This window comes from Hippopotamus amphibius, chromosome 3 (genome assembly GCF_030028045.1).
Source record: "Hippopotamus amphibius kiboko isolate mHipAmp2 chromosome 3, mHipAmp2.hap2, whole genome shotgun sequence".
Taxonomy (NCBI): domain Eukaryota; kingdom Metazoa; phylum Chordata; class Mammalia; order Artiodactyla; family Hippopotamidae; genus Hippopotamus; species Hippopotamus amphibius.
The window spans coordinates 117,418,995-117,446,814 of record NC_080188.1 but is presented as its reverse complement, the minus strand read 5'-3'; the positions used below and the strand labels follow the sequence as shown (position 1 = coordinate 117,446,814).

At 43.1% G+C, this 27,820-nt stretch overlaps 1 protein-coding gene across 1 annotated transcript; it reads right to left on the bottom strand.

The window, feature by feature from the left end:
* Positions 1–86: 86 nt before the first annotated feature.
* Positions 87–25,809, bottom strand: LOC130849218 (pregnancy-associated glycoprotein 2-like). The gene is made up of 9 exons (XM_057727954.1): positions 25,739–25,809; positions 24,506–24,656; positions 23,414–23,531; positions 23,191–23,309; positions 21,796–21,989; positions 20,757–20,873; positions 19,123–19,264; positions 18,927–19,036; positions 87–225 (listed from the first exon to the last, which is right to left on the bottom strand). Exons 1-9 carry the CDS (start codon positions 25,789–25,791, stop codon positions 87–89), a joined length of 1,143 nt encoding a protein of 380 aa, XP_057583937.1. The 5' UTR covers positions 25,792–25,809.
* Between the last annotated feature and the right edge of the window lie 2,011 nt (positions 25,810–27,820).

The window sequence follows — 27,820 nt, the reverse complement described above, 5'->3', positions numbered from 1 at the left end:
CCACCACCCCTGGGCAGGAGAACACTACCTGTGAGTGAGTGTGTGCTTGGATTGGGCCTGACTGATTCCTAAAGCATCCCCAGCATTTACACTGCAGGAGCCAGGCCAATCCTGTTGTTCTTGTGATCATAAACTAAGAAATACAGCCTCAGGAAGATGTCACCCAGGATCCAGGTCTCCAACTCACTCAAGTCCTCTGCGCCCCCTCGAAACATGCTGATACAGGTGACATAAGGACCCTGGGGAATATGGAAATAAACGGCAGGCAGTCTGTCGTTACTTGCTACACCCCAAGTGTGCAAACATGGCAGCTTCTTATATTTTCCTCCTTTAGTAAGAATCAACTGGCTCTCTCAGCTTTTGGGGAAGTGCAGTGGTCTTTCAAGGACAAGAATAGCCAAGACATGTGGTTGATCTGAAGGAGGGTGGTGTGGGAGGAAAGGATTGGAGTTTGGGATTTTCAAATGCAAACCTCTATACAGAGGATGCATAAAAAACAAGGCCCTCCTGCATAATATAAGAAATATATTCAATATTCCATGATAAACAGTGATGGAAAAGATTAGGAAAAACAATATATAATATGCATAAGTGAGTCACTTTGCTGTACAGCAGAAATAAACAGAACATTGCAAATCAGCTATACTTCACTACAAGGAAAAGAAAAAAGAAAAAAAAAGGACAAGAATGGAGTGTAGTTACCCTGTTCTTTCCTTCTGACATATGCTCACTGTTTTCTCTGCAAAGAACACCCTTGCTTCTCCCTATTCCCCATAACCTCTTCTTTAAGACTATGCTCAGGCCCTCAAGGAAGTCATTCTGGACACACACTTACCCTCCCTGGCCACTTCAGTCTGGGTTGGGAGACTTACTCTGGTGATCCCCTTGTCTGTGGCCCTCATCATCCCTAATCTGGCCCCATGTTACCTTGGCCCAGCCCAAGCAACTTCCCTTTTCTTGGAGTCCAGTGGATATTTGCCTCAATCCAAGCAGGTCTTCTCATGCCTTCATGAGGCTGGGGTTTCTTATTACTGAAATTCCCTGTATTGCTCAAAGATTTTTTGCAGCCCATCAGCCTCCTCTGAAATCCTACAGGGAACTGGCATGAAGCCTCACCCCTGTGCCGGGGCTGCGGAGTCACCGTGCACCCTTTATTCACGTGAGCATCCAACCTCCCCACATAGGGGTCTGGTAGCACAACACACAGAGGGGGAACAGGAGCTTAGCAAGGTGCCTTCCTTCTGAGATCTAGGGGAACAATGTATTGATATCCCACCATGACACTTTCAAGATGGGAAGTGAGATTGTAAATCATTATGGTGAGAAAACACACTGAGACTGTCTCCAGTGAACCCTGCTTGTCACTTGCTCAATTTCAGGGATGGCTAGAGCTCATTTTCTGTGTTCATCTCTCTGAGGGTGTTGGTTAAACTGAAGCTCTTTGAGGGCAAAGACTCTTAATGACCCCCAATCCTCTGTGCCTCTAACCATTTCAGTATGGGGTGGTATCTCCATTTATTCCAGGATGATGGATGTCCCAGACTGCCCTTTGCTCTCATGTGCTTTGTTGTGTGGGAGGCACTGGTCCAGCCTCACAGGCTCTGCAGCATCTGCTGTGGTGTGGCTTGGCTTGCAGAGAATCTTCTCCTCCCAGCCTCATTGCAAGGGTTCCTCCAAGTCCCAGACTTGGGAATCAGCCCCCAGGTTTGTCCCCTGACCTTTCAGTTACAGGGCTGAGTGGGCACTGTGTATTCATTTCCATTGATGGTGAAGATACTAGGCAGATTATTGGTGCTGCCACATGGAACCACCTATTGTAAGAGAAAGAGGAGAGAGGTTGACCCAGCTGATCTCTGCTGTGTGGAGATCCCCAGAGTGACCTTCGATCTCAGGCCACTCCTGGATCCCAGCTTCCTGATTCTCTCTGTCCCAGCCCCTGCCCCACTCTGTCCCCAGTTGGCGTGTTTGGGTGGCAAAGGGTAGGCAGAGTGTCTCTTTGTATGTGTTGCTTTCAGGTTTCAAGAATGCAGTGCACCTCTCTCCACTGCTGATAAGCTTCTCTCCAAGCAGACCAGTTTCCCCAGTTTGTCCAGCACTTTCCCTGTTTTTAAACTAGCAATTTTGTGCACTAAGAACTCCCTCATTCCCAGGTATCCCTGGGCAGTTGTTGATCTGTTCAGGGTGGTGAAATACTCCTTGATCATCTTTTCACTGCATAATAGTGTCCTCAAACCATGCCATCTTCATCACAGCATTGTGGGTGCAGCCCTCTGTGGACTGCACACAGGTCTCAGGACACTGTTCAGGACCCTGGTCAGGGCCCTGGGTAGGAGGCCTCGGGTGATTATGAGCCTATGGTTTATGTGTGTATCTGTGTGTTTGTGTGTCTCTTTGTGTGTGCGTCTGTATGTGCATCTGTATGTGTGTGTTTCCCAGTGTGTCTCTGCATGTATCTTTGTGTGTTTTGCTGTGTATCTCTGTTCCTGTACAAGTTTATATATGCGCCAATATGTGTTTATATGCATCTCTGTCTGTGTTTATATGTGTGTCTTTGTGGTTGGAGGCTGTGTGTCTGTGTGTGACTGTGTGTCTGATTGCATATTTGTGTGTTTCCCCATGTGTCCATGTGCATGTGTGCGAGTATCACTTGGAGTGGCCCTCAAAGAAGAGGCTTACCCATTCATGTTCAACTGCCAGTAATCTGGTCTGGGCATTCGTATGCAATTAAGATGTCTTTTGTGGTAGCTGTTGTCCACCCTACCAAACATCATCAAGTTGCCATTCTCCTTCCCTCTCAGGAGAAAAAGAAGACAGGGAGCTCCTTCTCAGAGAATAAAGCCACTCAATGTCTGAGGGCTCTGCTGATCCACCCATCAGAGGCACGACTATGGTCTACATTTAAACATGTGGAAATTGAGGCATGGATGGATTAATTACCTGACCAAGGTCAGTCATCGAATAATGAACGGAAGAGAAGAGGTTCAAAGCTGGAAGCCTGGCTGGCTGCCTACCTGCCACCCTTTTGAAGAGGGCCTGGTCCCCGCCAGCAACCAGAGTGTTCAGAGATTCCCGCAAAGGACAGCATGCTGGAGGGGTCTGACCTGCCCCTTCTGTAATCTGTCATATCTCAGAAAGCCTAGGCCCAAAGGCAGTAAGGGCTTGGGTTCAGGCTCACTCAGAGTTGGTATCACAGGTCTGAGACCTTTGCCATACATGGGATCCCACACTAAGTAGGGTCCCATGCCACTGCTATCCCTGTGTTGAAATTCCTAATACTTTTTGAGCAGGAGGTGCCACATTGCACTGGTTCCTCACAATTGTATAGCTGGCCCTGCACTTCCAGTAAAATGTTAGTGAGGAAGTAAACATTCCTGCTGTCCCTCTCCTTCATTTCATATCAAATCTATCAGCAAATCCTGTTGCCTTTGCCTCCAACCTGTATCCTGACAGCTTCCATAATATCCCTCTTCCCTCCACTTCCCTGGACCAAGTAACTGCCCTTGAGCCCAGGAAGATTGTTGCATTCCAATAAAACTTTATTTAGAGTGAGCAGTGGGGGGCCACATGTGGCCCTGGGGCAATAGTTATGCTGAGCTAAACAGTATCTCAGAAAACTTGTGGATCAGTTGGTCTTTAATTTTTATACAAATAAAAGCAACTTGTAGGTCATTTAGAGAGAGGGCCTGTCCACTTGAGACTTAAGTGTTCAAGTAGAAGGCAAAGACAGACTGAGAAATGATGCCTCGTGTCCTCAGGTTGTCGAAGACAGGGGTGGTTCCTTTGAGGTCAAGTCTGGTGTAGACCATGCCCAGGAAGCCATCAAATTTTGTTTCACTCAACACAATCTCTTTCTCACTCAGGGAAAACTCCTGGTCCAGGTTGACAAGGTTTCCGATTTGTGGGAGAGGAGGGGTTTCCCAAATTAGGGTTGGCAAAGTGGGACTGAGACTGGGTTTGGGTGGTGAGGCCGTTAGCACCTCAGAGATGACCTGAGGCTTGGCTGTACCCTGATGTGACCTGAGGTGGTTAGACAAAGATGGGACTGGAATTCAGGTGATTGCTCTGCCCTTTGCAAACAGCCAAGGCATTGGAAGATGGAATGTCCTAGATGACAGAAAGTGAAGGAGGATTCTCAGCCATTGATGATTTTGCAATTATAAGATTGTAGGGATGCCAGGGCAATAGGGGCTCTGCAAAGAGATACCATCTACATAAGTAATATAAAGCCTCAGGTGGTCATTGATGTGGTGGTGCACTTGATGCAATTTCTCATAGATACTGGTGCAACCTTCTTGTTCTTAATCCAACGATTGGAAACCTTAGCAGTCTTAAGGAAAACGTAACGGGGTTGTCAGGGAAGGCAGGGGCACACATTCCTGGAACCTCTTTTGTGCAAGATCAATGGGCAGCTGTTTTTACATTCCTTTCTGTTTTAGCCTGACAACCCCACCTCTTTAGTGGGAAGAGATTTATTAACTAAGTTAGGGGCCACTCTGTTTTTTAAGGGACAAGGGAAACACCCTCATCTCCATATGGTTCTAACAGAAAAAAAAGGAACAGATAAAATCTGATCCTGTATTAGAAGCCTTAGTAAAGACTCTGGAATGTGGATTTTCAAAGTTCCAGGCATAGCCAAAGATATCCAGCCAGTGATTATTAGGTATAAAGAGTTATATAGTGTCTAAATACAAGGTACAAATTTCAAAAACCTAAGGAAGATCCTCAGAAATATTTGTAAATGGATTACCAAAATAGGCGCCCACTGGTCTGACTAAAGCTACTATAGCTTTTATGTAGGACCTGAGAGCAATTTCCAATGGCAGCCTTCACCCCTAAGCTAAAGTGAAGGGGATGCCAGGATTTCAATATCATTGAGGTAACCACCCAATTCTTTGAAAAAGATAACAAAGCAGTCCTTGTTTTCCAATCTCAAGATGACCTATGTCTTCCATGTTTTAAAATGTAAATTTAAAAAAAGAGGGTAAGGTAATATAGAACTTGACTTGTCAAGGGTAAAGAGAAATCCTCACTTTCTTTTCTATAAACACTAGGAAAAATGTGTAGCCATCTAGATAGTGACTTTGATTTGTTCCATCTGCTAGAAGCCCATTTTGTATCCAACCTCTTGTAACTGTTAAGTTTTCTGTTGTACCTGTTGACTAGAAAAAATGCCCAATGTGAGAGTGGTGACAAGTTTTATCTGAGGCAAAATGAGGACTGAAGCCATGGACAACATCATCTCAGTTATTTCTAAAACTATTCCAAAGAGACAGGTAGAAGGACAGTGTATGTGTGATTTTCGTGAAAGGGGAGTACATGCCATTGTGCACATATTTTTTTTAGCAGAAGGTATCTATTAGTCATGAGGACATTTTGTTCCCATGAAGGATTTTAGTGTTTTTCTAGATATGAGGAGATCCAAGAATTGGGCTCATAAAAGCAGCCCCTGTAAATATTTGATTATCTGAGGACCTCTTCTCCCAGTTTTTTACAAAGCACACAGTACCTCATCTCAGCTCTCCAAACTAAACTTCTTTCAGGGTGATTTTGAAAATAAGCAGGTTAAGCAGGGCATGATTTAAACCTTATACAGGTTGATGTTAAGTTCCAGTGGTGTGTGCCAGTTGTAGTTGACATACCTGACTCAGGACTGAAATTTTGAAATGGGAACTCTAAGCCTCAGTTATTGTTTGTGTTTGTGTGTTCAAATGAACCTATGTGTGTATTATAGATGTATGGTATGGCCAAAGTTAATCAGTAAAATAGTTTGAATTGACATAAAGGAAATAAATTGTTTATATAAATACTCAAATGGTAAATTGTCTATACAGAATGAATTACAGGTTCATGTCATTTGGAAAATATTCAGTATTAAACTGGTATCTGGTATTGAAGGTGGCATGAATTTGATGTTTTGATTTATATAATGTCTTTACAGTCATCCATGTTGACTATAATCTTTCTGTTGTACTTAGGTTTACTAAAGATCAAACAAAACTTTATTTTATTATAAATTTGTCAACAAGAAAAGTAACTTGTTGTTAAAAAAATTTGTAAGGAAAGTAAGCTGTACATTTTCAGTAAAAGAAGGTTGGAGGAATGAGCAAAAAAAATACTAAAAAAGAATTATACATGATTAGAATTTCCTAAAATTGGGTTCAGTTTAGTTGGGTAAATGGATTTTGTTGGGAGTGGCCCGGGTGAAGAGTGGATTTGGTTTTACCCTCCAATGTTTTCTTGAAATGCTGCTTTTCTTAACAGATAGTATAAATTTCTTTGCCTTTAAGTGATCTGTGTTTGCTTTTGAGGCCTTTTGTAACTTTGGCTAAGGAATAAGTATTGTCTCACAGTGACCTATCATCTTATCTGATCAAGTGTTTTCAAACTTTTTGACAATTTTTCCAAACACAAAATTTTAGTTGACTTTCTTGTGAATTCCATCTAACTGTGGAGTACTTTAGAGGGCCCCTGAGGTATCTTTATTTATTAAGAACTTTTATTTAGAAATAATTGACATACAATAAACTGCATATATTTAAAGTGTACAATTCAATACTTTTTTTTTCTTATTAGTAACATATATGTGGCAATCCCAATCTTCCAATTCATCCCACCTCAACCCCATCCCGCTTTACCCCCTTGGTGTCTATGTGTTTCCTCTATACATCTGTGTCTCTATTTCTGCCTTGTAAACCAGTTGCTCTGTACCATTTTTGGGGACTCTGCATATATGCATTTATACATGATATTTGCCTTTCTCTTTCTGACTTACTTCACTCCTCATGACAGGCTTTAGATCCATCCTTTTCTCTACAAATTTTGCAATTTCATTCCTTTTTATGGTTAAGTAATATTCCAATGTATATATGTACCACATCTTCTTTATCAATGCATCTGTCGATGGACATTTAGATTGCTTCCATGACCTGGGTATTGTAAATACTGCTGCAAAGAACATTGGAGTGCATGGGTCTGCTGAATTATGGTTTTCTCTGGGTATATGCCCAGTGGTAGGATTGCTGGGTCATATGGTAATTCTATTTTTAATATTTTAAGGAACCACCACACCCTTTTCCACAGTGGCTGTATCATTTTACATTCCCACCAACAGTGTCAGAGGGTTCCGTTTTCTCCACACCCTCTCCAGCATTTATTGTTTGGAGATTTTCTGATGATGCCCATTCTAACCGCTGGGAGGTGAAACTTACTTGTAGTTTTGGTTTACATTTCTCTAATAATTACTGATATTGTACAGCTTTTCATATGCCTCTTGTTCATGTGTATGTCTTCTTTGGAAAAATTTAAGTCTTCTGCCATTTTTTATTGATTGTTTATTTTCTTTTTTATATTGAGCTTCATGGACTGTTTATAAACTTTGCAGTTTAATACTTTGTCTGTTGAAACATTTGCAAATATTTATTCCCATTCTGAGGGTTGTCTTTTTGTCTTGTTTATAGTTGCCTTTGCTGTGCAAAAACTTTTAAGTTTCACTATGTCCCCTGTATTTAGTTTAGTTTTTGTTTCCATTACTCTAGGAGGTGGGTCAAAAAAATCTTGCTGTGATTAATATCAAAGAGTGTTCTTCCTAAGTTTTCCTCTAGCAGCATTATACTGTCTGACCTTTCATTTAGGTCCTTAAGCCATTTTAACTTTCATTTTCTCTGTGGTGTTAGGGAGTGTTCTAATTTCATTCTTTTACATGAAGCTGTCCATTTTTCCCAGCATCACTTATTAAAGAAACTGTCTTCCCTCCATTGTATGTACTTTCCTCCTTTTTTCATAGGTTAGTTGAAAATAGTTTATCTCTGGGCTTTCTAAACATAGTTTATCTCCTGTTCCATTGTTCTATATTTCTGATTTCATGCCAGTACCAAATTGTCTTGATTAGTGTAGCTTTGTAGTACACTCTGAAATCAGGGAGTCTGATTCCTCCTGCTCTGGATTTTTCCTCAGGATTGCTGTGAATATCCAGGGTCTTTTGTGTCTCCATACAAGTGTTAGAATTTTTTGCTCTAGTTCTGTGAAAAATGCCTTTGGTAATTTGACAGGGATTGAATTGACTGTGTCAATTGCTTTGGGTACTATAGTCATTTTCACAATGTTGATTCTTCGAATCCAATGGCATAATATATCTCTTCATCTGTTTGTGTCAACTTTGATCTCTTTCTTCTGTGCTATAATTTTTTGAGTACAAGTCCTTTGCCTCCATAGTTAGGTTTATTCCTAGGTATTTTATTATTTTTGTTGCAATTGTGAATGAGATTGTTTCCTTAATTTATCTTCCACATCTTTTGTTGTTAGTGTACAGGAATGTAAGTGATCTGTCTGTTAATTTTGTATCCCACAACTCTACTAAATTCATTGATTAGCTCAAATAGTATTCTGGTGGCATCTTTAGGGTTTTCTATATCCAATATCATATCATCTGCAAACAGTAAGTTTTACTTCTTTTCCAATGTGGACTCCTTTTATTTTATTTTTTTCTTCTCTGATTGCTGTGGCAAGGACTTCCAAAACTATGTCAAATAGTAGCAAGGTGAGAAGACATCCTTGTCTTGTTCCTGATCTTAGAGGGAATGCTTTCAGTTTTTCACCTCTGAGAATGATGTTTGCTGTAGGTTTGTTGTATATGGCCTTTATTATGTTGAGATATGTTCCCTCTATGCCCACTTTCTGGGATTTTTTTTTAATTTATCATAAATTGGTGTTTAATTTTTCAAAAATTTGTTCTGCATCTATTGAGATAATCACATGGTTTTTATTCTTCAATTTGTTCATATGGTGTATCAAATTGATTGATTTCTGTATATTGAAAAATCCTTGCATCCCTGGGATACATCCCACTTGATCATGACATATGATCTTTTTAATGTGTTGCTCCATTCCATTTGCTAGTATTTTGTTGAGGACTTTTGCATCTAAATTCATGTGGTATTGATCTTTAAATTTCTTTTTTTTGTAGCATCTTTGTCTGCTTTTCATATCAGGGTGTTGCTGGCTTCCTAGAATTAGCTTGGAAGTGTTCCTTCCTCTGTAGCTTTTTGGAACTGCTTGAGAAGCATGGGTGTTATCTCTTCTCTAAATGTTTGATCAAATTCACCTGTGAAGCCAACTGGTCCTGGACTTCTGTTTGTTGGAAGATTTTTAATCACAGCTTGAATATCATTACTTGTAGTTGGTCTGTTCATATTTTCTATTGCTTCCTGATTTAGTCGTGGAAGGTTATATCTCTCTAGGAACGTGTATATGTCTTTCAGGTTGTCCATTTTATTAGCATATAGTTGCTTGTAGTAGTCTTTTATGATGTTTTCTTTTCCTGTGGTGTCCTTTCTAACTTCTCCTGTTTCATTTCTGATTTTATTGATTTGAGTCTTCTCCCTCTTTTTCTTGTTGAATCTCATCAAATGTTTATCAATTTGTTTATCTTCTCAAAGAATCAGCTTTTAGTTTTACTGATCTTTGCTATTGTTTTCTTTCTATTTCACTTATTTCTGCTCTCGCCTTTACGATTTCTTTCCTTCTACTAACTTGGGGTTTTGATTCTTTTTCTTTCTCTTGTTTTGGGTGTAAGGTTCTATTGCTTATTTATTTATTTATTTATTTATTTATTTATTTTGAGGTAGGAATGCATTCCAAAAACTTCATTTTTGGAACTCATTTTGCTGCATCCCATGGGTTTTGCATTGTTGTGTTTTAATTGCCACTTGTCTCTAGGTATTTTCTGATTTGCTCTTCAATGTTTTCAGTGATCTCTTGGGCATTTAGTAGTGTGTTGTTTGGCCTCCATTTGGTTGTGTTTTTTTGCAGTTTATTATTTTATTTCTATAATTCATTTCTAATCTCATAGCCTTGTATTCAGAAAAGATGCTTGATACAATTTCAATTTTCTTAAGATTATCAAGGCTTGATTTGTGACCAAAGATGTGCTCTACCCTGGAGAAAATTCCCTGTGCACTTGTGAAGTGTAATATGCTGTTTTCAGATGGAATGTCATATAAACATCAACTAAATCTATGTGGTCTATTGTGTCACTTAAATATTGTATTTCCTTATTAATTATCTGGCTGGGTGATGTGTCCATTGGTATAACCAGGGTGTTAAAGTCCCCAACATTTTTGTGTTGCTGTCGATTTCCTCTTTTATAGTTGTTAGCCTTTGCCTTGAGTATTGAGGTGCTCCTCTATTGGGTGCATATATATTTATAATTGTTCTATCCACTTCTTGGTTTGATCCCGTCATCATTATGTAGTGTCCTTTCTTGTCTCTTGCAACATTCTTTATTTGAAAGTCTATTTTTTTCCTATTATGAGCATTGCCACTCCAGCTTTCTTTTCATTTCCATTTATATGGAATATTATTTTCCATCTCCTCATTTTAAGTGTATGTTTCCCTAGGTCTGAAATGGGTCTCTTTTGCATAGCATATACATAGGTCTTGTTTTTGTATCCACTCAGCCAGTATGGGTCTTTTGGTTGGTGCATTTCGTCCATTTTCATTGAAGGTAATTATTAACATTTATATACCTATTGCCATTTGCTTAATTGTTTTTGGTTTGTTTTTGTAGGTCTTTTTGTTTTCTTGTATTTCCCACTTAGAAAAATTCATTTAGCATTTGGTATAGGGCTGGTTTGGTGGTGCTGAATTCTCTTAACTTTTGCTTCTCAGTAAAGCTTTTTCTGTCTCCATTGAGTCTGCATGAGATTCTTGGTGTGTAGAGTGTTCTAGGTGGTGTTTTTTTTTTCCCTTACATCAATTTAAATATAGTGTGCCACTCCCTTCTGGCTTGCAGAGACTTTGTTGAGAAATCAGGTGTTAACCTTAACCTTATGGGAGATACCTGGTATGTTATTCATCATTTTTCCAGTGTTGCTTTAAAAAATTTTCCTTTGTCTTTAATTTTTTTTTTGAATTTGACAGCTGTGTCTTCATGTGTTTCTCCTTGGGATTCTCCTACTTGGAATTCTTTGTACTTCCTGGACTTGGGTGGCTATTTCCTTTCCCATATTAGGGAGGTTTCTAAATATAGTCTCTTCAAGTATTTTCTTGGGTCCTTTCTCTCTCTGTTTTTTCTCCTCAGACCCCTATAATGTGAATGTTGCTGTGTTTAATGCTGCCCCAGAGGTCTCCTAGGCTGTCTTTATATCTTTTCATTCTTTTTTCATTTCTCTTGTCTGCATGCAGGATTCCCACCATTCTGCCTTCCAGGTGACTTATCTTACTTCTGCCACAGTTATTCTGCTATTAGTTCCTTGTAGTGTATTTTTCCTTTCAGTTTTGTATTGTTTATCTGTGTTTGTTTGTTCTTTAATTTTTCGAAGTCTTTGTTAAACTTTTCTTACATCTTTTTTATCTTTGCATCCAGTCCTTTTCTGAAGTCCTGGATCATCTTCACTGTCGTTATTCTGAATTCTTTATCTGGAAGGTTGCCTATCTCAACTTCATTTGTTTGTTTTCCTGTGGGTTAATCTTTTTCTTTTTTGTGGTACAACATTATCTGTGTTTTCATTTTCTCTGCTTTCTGTGGCTGTGGTTTTCATTCTGCAGGCTGCAGGATTATGTCTTCTTGATACTGCCGTCTGCTCTCTGGCAGATGAGGCTGTCTAACAGGCTTGTGCACAATTCCTGATGGGAGAAACTGGTGATGGTTAGGGCTGGATGTTGCTTTGGTCAGCAAAGCACAGTAAAACTTTAATCCACTTGTCTGCCAATAGATGGGGCTGATTTCCCACCCTGTTGGTTGTTTGGCATGAAGCAACCCAGCACTGAAGATTACAGGCTCTTTGGTAGGGCTACTGGCAGATTCCAGGAGGGCTCATGCCAATGAACACTTCCCATAATCCCCAGCACCAGTATCCTCAACCCTTCAAAGAGCCACAGCTGCCCCCACTTCTGCAGGTGACCTTCCAACACAAGCAGGTACATATGGTTCAGTTTCCTATGGAGTCACTGCTCCTCCTCCTGGATACTGGTGTGCATACTACTGTTTGACCACCAAGAATGGAGCCTCTATTTACCACAGTCATGCAGATGTCCTGCAAGCAAATCCTGCTGACCTTCAAAGTGATTCTCTGGGGATGCATTCTCCTGTTGCCAGGTCCCCAGGTTGGGAAGCCTGATGGAAAGCTAAGAACCCTCACTTCAGTGTGTGGACCTCTGTGGTATAACTGTTCTCAAGTTTGTGAGTTAACCAACCAGTGTTTGTGGGACTTGATTTTACCGCAATACTGCCCCTCCCACTGTCAGACGGTGGCTTCACTTTTGTCTCTGGTTGTGGGGTGTATTTCTTGGTAAGTTCCAGTATCTACCCATCTATGATTGCTCAGCAGTTACTTGGGAATCCAGTGCTCTTGCAAGAGGAAGTGAAAGCACGTCCTTCAACTCCACCAACTTGAACCATAAATGAGGCCTGTGAGGTATCTTAAAGATACGTCTTTAACTAAGATTGTTTGGTATATTTAGTGAAATGCAATTATTCATAATTCTGGTATTGTAACCAAGCTTATTAATTATACTGTAATGAGATGTTAAGCATTCCTTTTAAGTCTTCTAGTTTTACAGATTTTTTTGTACTCTGAAGCTGTTACCAAAAGTGTTTCAGCATTAATGTGTTTCATTGAAAAACTATGGAAGCAATTACAACACTTCCACACCATGATGATGATTATGTGAGGATTCCACCCTATACCAACTTAATGCAAGGAGGTTTCCTGAACCCAGAGGCTTCTGCATAAGGCATCCAGTGATTATTTTCCCTGACAGACAGGGTGATTTCCCTAATTAGCCTTGAAGCAGTTACAGAAGGTGGATCATTGCCCTTCTGCTTCCCATAAGAATATGTGAATAAAGTCTCTTACAGGGGAATGAAACAGGAGGGAAGGGGACAGGGCACAAGCTTTGAAAGTGTGACGTAGCCCGAGGACATAACACAAACTGAGTAGAATCAAATGGGTCCAAGATGGTGGACAACACCACTTTCACTAGACCTTGAACATCATAAAAGAACCATAAGAATGAAAAAGTAGGCAGTGTCCAAATTCTAGGAAATCTCCTCCCCTTCCTGCAATAGCTGGAATACTCTTCCCAATTATTAGCCTATTAAAAAACTCACCCCTGTAAAAACTGATAACCACATACACTGGTATATTCATCACCTTCCGAGATGGCCCATAGTCTGTCTGTGCAGTGTGTATCTCTCTAAATAAATTCACTTCTTACTTATTAGTGTGTTTCTCACTGAATTCTGTTTGCAATGAGATATAAAGAACCTGAGCTTCCTTAGGTCCTGAAATAAAGTGTGTGATCTTATTTGGAAGATTTTGGGTTTTGGCTGGGATTCAGTCTTGGCAGTATGGATTCAAGTCCCTATCAGGGTTTTGCTGGGTTCGAGACCCAGCTGCATGAGCTTGAGCCCCAGTCTGAGTTTTGGCTGGGTTTGAGTCCAAGCCACATGTGTTCATATGTCAATCAGGGATTTGGTGGGGTTTCAGTCCCAGCCACCATGGTTCAAATCCCCATTTGAGGTGCAAGGTTTAAACTTCAGCATCACATCAAATCAACTGAAGCAAATAAAATATAAAAACAGCCATGAATGGGACTCCCCTGGTGGCACAGTGGAGAAGACTCTGTCTTCCCAATGCAGGGTCCTCAGTTCAATGCCTGGTCAGGGAACTAGATCCCACCTACCACAACTAATATTTCACATGTGGCATCTAAAGATCCCACATGCCTCAACAAAATAACTTGTGCTGCAACTCAGTGATGTCACAGCCAAATAAATGAGTAAATTAAAAAAAAAAGTCCTAATGATATCCCATTGTATGTCTCTACCACATTTTCTTTATCCATTCCACTGTTGATGGATTTAAATTGTTTGTACATCTTGGCTATTGTGAATGATGCTGTAATTTACATGACAGGACAAATATTCCTTTGGCATCATGATTTTAATTTTTTGGAATAAATACCCAGAAGTGGGATTGCTGAATCAAAGTGAATTCTCTTTTTAGTTTTTTGAGGAATCGCCATTATGTTCTCCAGTGGCTGCACAAGTTTACTTCCCAATCAACACCATGTTGGAATGCACATTGTGCTCAACACTTACTATAATTCGTTTTGTGATAATGACCCTGCTAATGGATTTGAGATGGTATCTTACTGTCATTTGATTTGCATTTTTGTATGATCAGTGAGGGAGGACTATCATTCTCCCAAATTTACAGAATAAGTAACCAATATGAAGAAATCAACTTATGAAGGTCATATGACTGGTAGGCTTCAGAGGTGGGATGTGAACCCAGTTAGAAAAGCTCCAGGATGAGTATGCTTCACTGTCTTCCATGTGTTTATCAAATCTGGGATCATGCAATACCTGCAATACAAAAGTATTCTTTGCTTTTCTCTTTATGTCTTATTGAATTGATTTCTTATAATGCTAAATATGCTCTTAAAACACAATTTCATGGTAGTTGATTGCATGATGGCCTATCTGTACTGTGGTTAATTTATGTTGAATGGGTCTTGGGATGTCCCAGATTTTCCCTTGTGTAAGGGATTCTGAGGACTACATCCTTACTTATGGAAGTTTTGGGGTGCTCCTGATCATCACATTAGCATACAACTTAGAAGAAAAATTTCTGGGACAAAACTATATATACTTTAACAAGTCAACTACAAAAATAATGTACCAATTTATACTCTTCTCAGAAGTTTTTAAGATCTATTTTTTCCTGTGTTTTTCTACATTTCTTCCCACCAGTGGCTATTAATCTCTGTGGTATGCAGAGGGTGAAGAACACAAGTGGAAGCTGGGGTGAGATTGTTGCTTTCAAGATCAGAGATTGGGACTTCACTGGTGGTCCAGTGTTTAAGATTTCGTGCTTTAAGTCTGGGAACTTGGATTTGATGTCTATCAGGGAACTAAGATTCCATATGATGTGCTGTGCAGCAAATAAAGAAGAAAAATTGAAGATCAGATTTTATCCTAATGTTGGTAGCACAGATAACAAATATATAACCTGAAAAACACTGGGCTCATTAACAGTCACAGATCTGACCCTGGCTGTAGGCTCATGGAGGGAAGCAAAGCCTGACTTTTTCTGGTTGTTAGAGCAGTAAGCCCTGCTGATACCAAATATTGCCCAACATGGATGCAGCACTGTGTTCTAGTCGAAACATCTAACCATTCATCCATTCCTTTAATCAACATGTATTTATTGAGGGCCTGCTATGTGCCTGTCACCAGTATTGGGGCCAGAAGTTTGGAGAAGACTTCCTTCATCTGTACAATGGGGGTCATAACCTGCAAGGAGTCATAGAGACACAGGGAAATGGCACATGCAAGTGACCTGAGGTATTATTATTATACTTATTGGTGGTTTCTCAAAACAGAGAGGCATTGCTTATGGTTCCATGAAGACCACTTGGAAAATGAGCTTGACATACTATTCTGTTATATCTCCATTAAACTCAGACTATGATATTTGTTATTAAAAAAAAAAAATACCGGTACTGCCCTCATCTTTCCCCAATTATAAGTTCTGCAACTGGTCCTCTTTCACTCCCCTCAAGCCGATCATTTTCCAGGGCTATCCCAAAAGGACCAGGCACATGGCACTCTAGACATACAGCCAATATGCACACACAGGGGAACTGCAGGGCTTAGGAGTTTGTTTCAAAGTGAGGAGGCAAGTCTGAAGTTAATGACTCCACTCTCGCCCTGCACCAGCCATCCCCTGTCTCCCTGAGAACGAAGACCGTCACTCTTCTGACCTCCTATCTACACCTCTCTTGTATTCTTCATCTAGCACCCCCATTTGGGGTTTTCTCTTTATCTGTCTCCATGAACTGGTGGGGGTTCCTAACCCAGCCCACTATCCCTGGGGTCTACCACAGCACCTGACACACTGGTGCTCAGTCAATTTGCACTGAATGCAAAGATAAGGAAGGAAGGGAGACATTCCTTTCACTCATGTTTGTCTTGCCTGAGTAAAGGTCAACACTATGCAATGTGTTGGGGTGTGTTTTCCACCTTATTTACTTTCTCATGCCTCGTTTCTCCTTTCATTCTCCCTCCACCTTTGAGACTTGTTATCCCTAGTCTGGGCCTATGCCAAGGGCCTCCATTTGGGAAGAAGTGATGCTTCCACTCTAATTGTCCCAAACCATGCTGACTTTAACCAAATGCTTTGTTGATCTGCCCCTGGAGGAAGCTCAGAAAGGCTGAGGCTTTGTGCACCCTGGGACTCTTTTATATGAATGGCATCTTCCCCAACAACCTTGGAGGCCAAGGGAAGGAACATGCTAGGCCCTGGAGGGGTGGGGCAGGCTAGGGATCCACATAGGCTGTCTCTTGGCAAATGGGGCTAGGAAGGACATCCATTGTGTAGGTGGCAGAAAGATGGTGACTGGGGTGCCAGGACCAAGGGGAACCATCTCATCTTGAAGGGCCTCACTCAGAACCCCCTGAAGCAGAAGACCACTGCTAGACTTCCTCTGAGATGAGAAGAATAGAAACTATTTCTATTATCCCTTCTTATCCCTCTGAATGAGGAGGTGGAAGAGTTTGTGGAGTTGTTGCCAACTCTTCCATGGTCTAGAACACCTCCCTTGCCACTTCCTTTGGGGCTGCCTCTCCCCTGCTCCAGTTACATGTTGTTGAAGGAACTGTCAAACATGTGGCACAATGCAATGTGACCAGGTAAAACCAATCATAGTTCCCCATGTGCCTGCAAGGATACATGGTGGAGGGCTGGACACATGACCTGAGGTGGACCAATCAGAACCCTCCCTGGTACCCTGATGGTTTCTGAGCTTCTTACTTATGGGTTAGATTCATTGGGGATAAACATGTAGAAACCTGAGTGAAGAAAGCTGTCAGGCTAAGAGAATCAACAATGAGAGAAGTAAAAGAGTTAGGGAGAGTAAGAGTGAGCTGAAGTCTTCTGATTTCTGGGGTCCAGTCACTGAGATAGTGGAACTGCTCTGCTTCCTGTGTCCTGTAACCCCTCTATCCTTCCAGTAAGTCTCCTCTTTCCTTGAAGCCAGTTGGAGCTAGGCTCCTCTCACTTGTGGTTCAGACGAATTTCTAGATCCTACCAGATTATTAAACACCTCCCCAACATAAAGAGAGTCACTCATTCATGTTAGCATCATTGGGAATGGATTCCTTTATTCTTTACTGAGAATAAGGCTTTGCAGAGCACCAAACACAGTCCTCCACCATCCCTCACTGGGAGTGCCTTATGTGTGAGAGAATGTGTGCCTGGAGTGGGCCGGATTGATTCCTGAAGCAGCCTCAGGGTTTACACTGCGGGAGCCAGGCCAACTCTCTTGTTTCCCCAATCAAAAACTGAGAAATACGTCCTCAAGAAGGTGTTACCCAGGACCCAGGTCTCCAACCGGTTCCAGGTCTCTGTGCCCCCTCGAAACCGGCTGACACAGATATTATAAGGACCCTGGGGAGATAGAAATACACCCCAGTCAGACTCATCCCTTACCTACCAACCCCATAGCATCCATAGCTGGCGGCTTCTCAGTTTTATTTCCCTCCTTTAGTAAGGACCAAATTACTGTATCAGCAGCTGTGGAAGTGGAGTGCCCTTCCAAAACCAAGAACAGCCAGGACATGTGGTTGCCCTGAGTTAGGTGGGGGGGAGAAAGAAGGTTTGGAGTTTTGGATTAGCAGATGCATACTGCTATACAAAGTGGATAAACAACAAGGTCCTACTGTATAGCACAGTATTCAACATCCTGTGACAAACTGTAATGGAAAAGAATCGAATAAAGTATAAATATATACACATATATGCACAATTGAGTCTCTTTGCTGTACAGCAGATATTAACACAACATTGTAAATCAAGTATATTTCAATACAATTCAAAAAAAAAAAAAAAAAAGACAAGAATGGCCCATAACTGCCCAGTTATTTCCTTCTGAACCATGCTCGCTCTTTCCTCTGCAGAGAATGCCTTTGCTTCTCTCTTTTGCCCCCAACAATGTGTTCGCCAGGATGTGCTCAGCCCATCTAGGAAGACTTCTATGAAATACCCTCATTCTCCCTGGCCGCTCCAGGTTGGGTTGTTTGACTTACCCTGGTGCTCACCTTTTGTATAGCGCTCATCACCCCCATTCTGGACCTGGTACCACTTGGCAGGGACCCTGGAGGTCCTATTTGCATGGACTCCAGTGTAGATATGCCTCAACCCAAGCAGGCCTCTCATGCCTCCATGAGGCTGGGGGTTTCATATTACTGAAATTCCCTGTCTTCCTCAAAGCCTTCTTTGAGCCTATCAGCCTTCCCTAAGTTCCCTTAGGGAGCTAACATTAAGCCTCAATCTTATTCCTGGGCTGTGCAGTCACTGTGTACCCTTTACTCATGAAGCATCCAACGTCCCCACAGAGAGGTTTGGCAGCCCAGCTCAATGAGGGGAAACTGAGGCCTAGCATTTGGAAATTGTAGCTGAGCATTAAGACAACTAGTTAATTGATCATCCAACCAGGACTCTTTCTAGATGGAAGGGAGAACATTAATGATGATGATGGGACAACATACTGAGACTGTCTTCAGACAATGCCATTGGTAACTTGGCCTATCTCAGGGATTGCTAGAGCTCACTTTCCATGTTCATCCATCTGAGGGCTCTGGTGGAACTGAAGCTCTTTGAGGGCAGAGGTGCTTAGTGTTCCCCTGTCCTTGTGCCTCACACCATGCTGGCATGGGGTGCTGTCTCCATTTTTTCCAGGATGATGGATGTCCTAGACTGCCCTTTACTAACAAGCGGTTGGTTTTGAGGGGAGGCGCTGGCACAACCCCCTGGACTCAGCACCATCTGCAGTGCTGTGGCTTAGACTGCAGAGGTTGCCCTCCTCCCATTGAAGCTCAAGGTTTCCTGCAAGTTCCAGATTTGAAAACCAGTCTCCAGATTTGGCCCCTCACCTTCCAGATGTAGGCTTCAGAGGGCACTGGGTAGTCATTGCCACCGATGGTGAAGATGATAGTAGGCAGGCTCTGGATGTTGCTACATGGAACCTGATACTGTTAGAGAAAGAGGAGAGAGGTTGGCCCAGATGAACCCTGGAGTGTGCAGAGCCTCAGGGTGACCCTGTGGCATGTCCCTTTACCTCTTCACCGTAAGGTACGGCGTTGATGAGCTTCTGGATGTTGGTGACCAGTCTAGTTGGGCCAGCCAGCAACGTAGTTCCGGTCTTCAGAATGGCCTTGCATCCATGGTAACAACCAACGGTCACCTCTTTCATGGTGATGCTGGGAGACAGTGGGACAAAGTGGGCACCAGGATCACACTGAAGTCACCCCCCATGACTACCCCTCCCTGACTTTCTCCAGAACAATCCTTTACCTCATGCACTGACTCTGTTTCCATTTGCTCTAATCACATCAACTTCTTTGATTTATATTGAGTTCTTGAATGCACCAGGATATTTTGGTCCTTAGGGCCTTGGCATGTGCTGGTCACCCTTCCTAGAAGGCCCCCATCCTCTTTTTCTAGTTAATTTCTGCTCATTTTCCAGTTTCTAGCTTAAATGTCCCTTTATCAGGGACATCTTCCCCCCAGACTAGAACAGGCTCCTGGCGTGGTCGCTCTCACTGAAGATTCATCCTGATTTGTAGCAGGTACCAAAGTGGTAGTTTATTATGTGTGTGACTCATTTCATGTGTGTCTGCCTCACTAGATGTAAGGGCAAGTTGTATATTCAGTGCCTCCCTCATCTGTGCTGCACACAGTGGACACACAATGTATCCTTGCTGAGTGTGTAAATGAATGAGTGAATGCATGATTGTATAAGTGAGTGAGTCAAAAAATGCATGTGGAATAACCAGAGACCTGTGTCTGTTGTCTGACCAGTAATGGATCAACCCACACAGTGAAGATGAGTTTCTCTGGGCCAGCAGATGCTCAGAGTGATGGGGAGGGAGACACAGGCTACCTTGTGAGAAATTTTTCCCAGCATGACCCCCTACCCGGCTTAGAGACCAAGGCCCCTGGCCAGGCAATGCCTGAGGTGGCCCAGGGGGCCTCCAAAGGACCTGTAAGCTTCTGTCAGTGGGTGTCACACAGAATCCCATCAGTTATTGCCCCTTGTTGTCAGGCCACTGCTGGATCCCAGCTTCCTGATTCTCTCTGCCACATCCTCTGCCCACTGTGTTCCCAGGTTGTGGAGATGGATGGCAATGGGTAGGGGGAGTGGCTCTTGGTAGGAGTGCTTTCTGTATCAAGAATGCAGCCAACCCCTCTCCACTGCTGGTAAGCTTCTCCCTAAGGAAACTATATTAACCAGTTTGTCTAGGACTTCCCCTGTTTTTAAACTAGCAATTTTGTATACTAAGCACTCCCTTCTTCCTGGGTAGCCCTGGACAGTTGATCATCTTATCTCAACCCTGTTCAGGCTGGCAAAATTCTCCCTGATCCTTTTCTCACTGTACTTAGGGTCCTCAAAGCATGCCATCTGCCTCACAGCACAGTGGGTGCAGCCCTCCCTGGGCTGCACACACCTCTCAGGCACTTGTTCAGGACCCTCATCAGGGCCCTGGTCAGGAGGCCTGGGGTGATTCTGAGCCTATGGGTGGTGTGTCTATGTGTATGTTTATGCGTTTGTTTGGATGTGTGTCTATATGTGTCTCTGAGTGTATCTGTGTGTGACTGTGTGTCTGATCATGCATTTAATGTGTGCCTGCATGTGTCCATGTGCTTGTGCAGGAGCATCACTAGGGGTGGGCCTTAGAGGTAGAGGCTTACCGGTTCATGGTTATGTACCACAAGCGGATTTGGGACACTGGTATCCATTTGAGCTGTCCTTTGTGGTAGCTGTGGTCCACCCCACCAAACATCACCACACTGCCATTCTTATTCCTGCTGAGGAGAGAAGGAAGAGGGAGGGATCCTTCTTGGAGAATAACACCATTCACTGTCTGAGGGCTGTTGTTATCCAACCATCAGATACACTACTATGGCCCCAATTTACAGATGTGGAAACTGAAGCATGCAGGGATTGAGTACCAAATTATGGTTGGTCACAAACTAATGAGTGGCACAGAAGAAGTTTGAAGCTGGGCAGCCTGGCTGGGCTCGGACCACTCACCCTTCTGAAGAGGGCCTAGTCCCTTCCAGCAACCAGAGTGCTCAGAGATACCATCAGAAGACACCATGCTGCTGGGTTATGGCTTCCCCCATTTGCAGCCTGTCATTTTTCACAAAAGCAAAGGCTGGAGAACACTAAGTCCATGGGTTCAGGTGCACCCAGTGTTGTCTTCATGGGCCTGTGGCCAGTGCCTTCCATGGGGCCACACACTCAGCAGGGCCCCATACCTCTGCTAGCCCTGTTCTGAAATTACTAATACTTTTGGAACAGGAGGTCTCAGATTTTCCTTTTACAGTGGCCCCCGCCAAATGTGCAGCTGGTTCTGGGATCCTGGTAAAATGTTAGCAAGGAAGAAAATATTCTCACTATGTCTCTCCTTCCTTCCATGTCAAATCCAGGAACAAATCCTGCTGCCTTTCCCTCCAGCCTGTACCCTGACACCTTCCATTTCTCACAGTCTTCCCTCAACTTCCCTGGACAAGGCAGCTGTCCTTGAGACCATGGGCATGGTTGAGCCCCAATAAAACTTAAGTTAGGGAAACCAGTAGCAGGGGCAGAGGTGGGCTTTTGGCATTAGTTATGCTGGCCCAAACAGTCTCTCAGGAAAATTCTGGATCAGGAGATCTATAAAATTTCATGCATCTGGAAACATCTTACAGCAGATTTAGAGAAAGGGCTTGTCCAGATCAGACTTACGTGCTGAAGTAGAAGGCAAAGACAGGCTGAGAAATGAGGCCTTGTTTCATCAGGTTCTCTAAAACAGGGGTGATCCTTTTGGGACCAAGGCTGGGATAGCCCAAGCCCAGGACACCATCAAAGGGTGCATGATCAAACCCACTCTGTGTCTCAGTCAGGACAAATGGCTGGCCCAGGTCAACAAGGTTCATGATCTGTAGGGGGGAAGAGTGATCCCACATAAAGTTTGCAGAAGTGGGGTTGGGACTGGGCTGGGTTGCAGATGCCATTAGCACCTCAGGGAAGACATGAGGCCTAGCTGTGCCCTGGGTGCACCTCAGATGGCTAGAACAAGCTGGGACAGGAACTTTGGGTCCACCTGTGCAGGGCTATGGATTGTAACCAACACTACTCCTCCTGCACAAACCAGCTAAGAGGGGCAAAATGGCCTCATGTGTTCTATTCAGGTGGGGAAACATAGACTCAGGACAGGACCAAATGATTCCCACTTGAGGATAAAATGAGTAGAGAGCAGGGTGGTCTTCTCTTTGGCAGCACTATGATCAGATGACAGAAATGGACCAAATTCAATGCAATGCACTGCGGTTTCTGCATCTGCCCAGGAAAACAAAGCCCTTTACACAATGCTGGTGCCGGGGTTTTTATGAAAATTCTGCCTGGGAAAATGCTTTTGGGGTTGGATGTGTGTTAGAAAGAAAGAGAGTGAGAGTACCCAGTTCCATTTGGGATGTAGGCCATAGATTTTATTGGGCTCTCAAAGACCTCCTACAGTGAAAAACCATTTATTACACCCTTCCCACATCTGTGGCCCCAGCTCTCCCTGCCCATATGCCTGAAGCATTCAGCTAACACCAGGGCCCTCACATTAGATTTATCCTCTCCCCAAATATCTCACACATACATGAATCCTGATGGGCCAGCCCAGCTCCACTGCTTATTTAATGCCTGATACTTCCAAGTCCCTGGCTCTCTGCACCTTACTTCCCTCCTCTTTATAAAGGAGCTAACCATAGTACTTGCTATATGGGGTTGTTGCAGGATTAAACATTTTATTACCATGAAAGTGCCCAGTACAGTCTGAGGATAGAAAAGTGGGCGCTTTTTCCCCTCTTTTTGTGCTCCCAGTAAAATTAACCTTGAGCTCTTCATAGTTAAACGAGCTGCAAATCCACACCCCAAGCCACTCTCTGGGTTAGCCATTTGGGTGTCTGTGTGTCAGCTTGGCACTGTATCTTCAGAGACATGCAGTGTGGGGAGGTTGGCATGCCACTAGGGGACCTTGAGAAAGAAAGGCCGTCCCAGTTGGTCCTGTATGTGTTTGGTAAGCAGTGGTTTCTCCCAGGGCCAGCACTGACTCAGATTCCAGTTTCCAGAAGCTGCATTAGGCCTGATTACCCGAAGAGTGTCATAGGCAACAACTCCAGCCATCCTCCCAGTGCTGTATTTGAAATTGATGGACTGGCCTGTGAGCCGGAGGGTGCTGGACAACTGAGGGTTGAAGAGATTGTGTGAACCTGCAGACACAAGTGATGAGTGTCCCTCAGGTGCCACGGAAGGAGGAATAGGTGGGAGGGGAGTATAAGGTGGGTGGGTGTTTGGTGGTGGGGCAGGTACTCACGGCAGGAGGGACTGGAGCAGTGGATGGAAGGAACCCACATGCAAGATGAGCCAGTGTCAAAGATGACCTTGAACTCCTGAGGGGGTGTTCCAATGGTGATGTTGCCAACATAGTATATCTATGGGGGACAGAGGTGAATGGTTAGGGCAGGCCTGGCTGCCCTGGCCACCCTTGATTCCCAGAGTGCTGCCTTCCTTGAGTTGTCCCATATCTCTTGAAATCACTTTCAAACCACCAAGCCTCACAGCCTTTGCTGAGAGTGGTGCCTTCATTTAATTAATTTCTTTCTTTTTTTCTTTTTGGTCCTTTTGCAATCATGGTTAACCAACCAGTAATTGAACCCATCTCAGGGCAAGATTAGAGCCGAGCCTTAACCACAGGACATACGTGGAAGCCCCAGTGCCTTTATTTGAGAAGCTCTCCAGTCTCCCCTTCAAGGCCCAGCTTGAGTGTTTCCTTCGCTATGTTGTCCTCCTAGGTCACCACAGGCCTCTTCCTTCAAGCTCAGACCATGTCCTAACAACACCACGCACTTGGCCCTTTTATTGGTCCTGTAATTACTCTTTGCCTATTACTCAGACTGGTCTATGCACCCTTGAAGGAGAGATGAGACCTTTTTTAAAACCAATAACAATAACCAGAGAGTCAAATTTTTATGATGTCACAGGCTATAGGTAGCAGTAACATTTTTCTGGTGGCCTTGGGCCTGTGGAGACTGACCTTCCTCTGCCTGGGGTTTCAAACTTGATGTGTAGTTGCTTTTATCTTCAGATCAGGCAAGCCTCAGCTTTCACCTGTAACTCCATGGATCATTTAGTTCAGAAAGAACAATCTCCCTCACATTAATGGCACATCTTTGGCGTGAAATGGATGCTTACCTGCTCCTGGTCATTGCTAGGCCCAGTTGCCACAGAGCAAGAGCTGAGGATGAGAGTGCCTTCTCCTCTGGGAATGGGGTCCCTGTTCCCCAATGTTTCTGCTTTCTGAAGGAACCCCAGCCCCACCATCCAGCCTGGCCCATCCAGGTCAACCCTAATGCTAGGCCAGAGCACCAGGGGGAGCAGTGGAGCACCATCTTCCCAACAAACTCACATCCTTGTAGTTCCTCAGGGGTTGAAGAGAAATATTCGGGTCATCAGTGGCATTCTGGGACTTGTTGTCCGTGTTCTCCTTCAGAAAATGTGTCAGGAGGTTTTCATCCCTGAGAGTTTCTCGCATAGTCTTGATCTTTGTTAGAGGGATACTTTCACCGAGCATTGGGAAAAGGAAACAAAGAAGGGGAAGCAATCAGCTCTCCATGTTATTGTATGACTATCAAACCTTGCATTGTCATGACGCTGTGTACCTTCCCAGAATTTTTGAGTTTGATTCTATTATAGGAATACCATGCAAAGACCTGGGCCAAGACCTTGTTTTGAATACTGGTTCTGCTGTGTAATCTTGGGTGAATTGTATGACACTTTGGAGTCTCAATATCCTCATTGGTAAGAAGGTGGAATATAATAACCACCATCCCCCATGTAGAATGTTGTGGGTATTAAGTGGGATGATGGATATAATGTCCCTGATATGTAGGAAGTCTCACAAATGACAGCCATTACCATTGCTATGGCCATCCCACTGTATCTTTTTCAAAGAAGCTCTGGGAAGTAGGTAGAAGGCAGATGATTATCTTCCTTTAACTGGGAGGAATTTGAAATGCAAGGAATTTGTGACTTAGCTGTGGTCACCCTGCTTGTTAGAGGTAAAACAGCCAAGAAGTAGCTTTCCTGATGTTTCTCTGGGGATCAAGCAAAAGAGAGTGAAAAGAGGGGAAGCCAGGAGATGGGAGATAAATTAGAAGAATTAAGAGTCTAGTGAAGCAAGGAAGAGACAAAATAGGAAACAAAGAAACAAAAAATCAGAGAATTCAGCATGCACAGAGACATTCAATATGATGGAAGACATAAAAGAGAGAGAGAAAGAGATGAAGAGACAGACACATTCACACTGAAATGGAGAGACAGCAGAAAGGAGACACGAAAACAAATACAGGAGAAATGCTGCTGCTACTTACAGTTGTAGAGTCGGTGCACTGAACCATTCCAAGGAGTGCCATTTTCACATAGGATATGATGTAACTGGCACCCCCAGAGTTATGTAACACTGTAGGCTGACCCCAAAACACTTGTTCCCTTGGGAAGGTACTCATCAACAAGTGTGAGCTGACCTTTCAGCCTGTCAGGGAATGATAATATTTCCTTCTAACCCTGATGGGTGGAAAAAGAAGAGAACAAGAAAAACCGCTGAAGGATAGGTGAGGCCACTTACAGTCCCTGTACTTACATGACTAGGCACTCTGAGAGGGCCACCAGCCCGAGGATCCCAAGCCGCTTCATGCTTCTAATCTGGGACCAAGTACTCAAGACAGAGTGAGTTCAGAGCATGCCATGGTGTCCAAGAACTGCTAGTTATGTATGCTCAGACCTGCCCAGAGAGTCCCCTTTAGGCCACTAATGGATCAGATAAGAAGTATGAACCTCTTGATAAAGATTTTACCTCGATCAATATCTGTGGGGAGTGGACTTTTAACATTCTCTGAATTCTCTACTGTCTTCCTTGGGGCTTGGCTACAGAACCAAAACTGAGCCCTTCGGACTAACTAAGAAGGGAGAGACTCTTGCCAACTTGAATACAAAACACTGCTACTAACATGATAAAAGTAAATGCTAGGGGCCATGCTTGACATTCTTGATCTCATGTGGTCTTCCAAACTTCTTCATGAGATATACATTGCAGTGTTCAGTTGAGGAGGAGATTGCAAGGAGGAATAGTGTTCAAATGGCAAAGTGTAGACATGAGCAGCAGCCTAGTGACATACAAGTGAATGGCTTTAGGTAGTGGGACAGATGGCACAGAGTATGGGCATTTATAATGCCAATCTGCATCAAAAATCTAGGCTACAGTAGAGTTACAATTGCAGGGTTTCACTATGAGAAGAAACGTGATGCATGCATCCCCATGATACTTCATATCATCCAACACACATATACAGAGCACCCTGTGTGCAGGGATCTGTGCTGGATTCAGCCTGCAGGCTGTGCAAGCTTTTAATTCTCCCCTAGAGGTGGGAGTATAGAGTGGAGAGAAAGAGGGTTGAACTCATGTTGGTCAAATGAATAAGAGACTGAATGCATTTTAACCACGTTAATTTTCCTTCCATTTGTAAATAAGATCACCAGGGTCCAATCAACCAATAAAGTTAATAATGCCAAATTGGTAATGTTGGCTTAAAAAATATATGCATGATGTGAGAGTTCTGAGTTAAGTTTTATTTGGGGCCAAATGGGAACTGCAGCCCAGGAGGCAGCATCTCAGATAGCTCTGAGAAACTGCTCCAAGGTGGCAAGGAGAGGAGCCAGAATATATAGGGGTTTTGCAGCAAAGAACAGGTAGTCAGGAACGTCCATTAAAGGAAACTAGATATCTCATGTTAAGGACCTTAGAGCTTTTCTTTGTATGGGAAGATGCAAGCTTTGGGCTCACTGAACTCATTCCTCTGCTATGCACCTTAGCTATCTGGGGCCTGCATTTTCACATCCTGAGTTTCCTCAGGGCTCACCACAGGCAGTGACTTGCAGTCTGATGGCAGGTATTCTTTTCAGTGAGAGCTGCAACCCTTGATGACTGTGACATTCCTTTCTTATTAATATGACAGGGAATATTCCACTTATAAATATTCCATTCATCACTAAGCATCTGATATAATTCCCCTTTAGGATCTGTGTTTTGAACCATTTTTTCTACCAAAGCAAATATGTAAAGGATCCATTTCTAAGGTTGTTATCAATCAAAGAAGGCAGAAAAGACCATTCAGGGCTCCTGCTCAGCCTGAGATAAGCAGGCTACCTGTTAAACTGTGATTGCAGCCAAAGTAAAGACATTGGAGTTTTATGGCTCCTTTCAAGTTTCGCAGGGCCTGAGTGTTCCTGAGTGAGATCTATCCAGGCCTGACCTTGGGTAGAACAACAGGAGGCTGACTTGATCACCAAGTGGGTGCTACATTTTCCTACCTATTTTTGCACATTGCTAAAATTCTGTTTGGGTGTTTCTGTCCCTCCAGAAGGGATTTAACATGACATAGCAAATGACACACACAAATACAATTTATCTCAGCAATTCTACTTCTAGGGATTTATCCAAAATATACACTGGCAAAAATGTAAACAGACAAACAAACAAACGCAGAAACAAACAAACAAAATGCACAAGCTATTCACTACAACTTTGATTGTAAAAGGAAAAGATTAGAAACATAGCTGAAGTGACCATCCATGGGGGAGTGTTGAATAAGGCATAGGGCATCTTAACAATTGGGTGTAACAGGGATGGGGAAAGTGTGGAATGGCTCAGACTTTCAGGGTACAC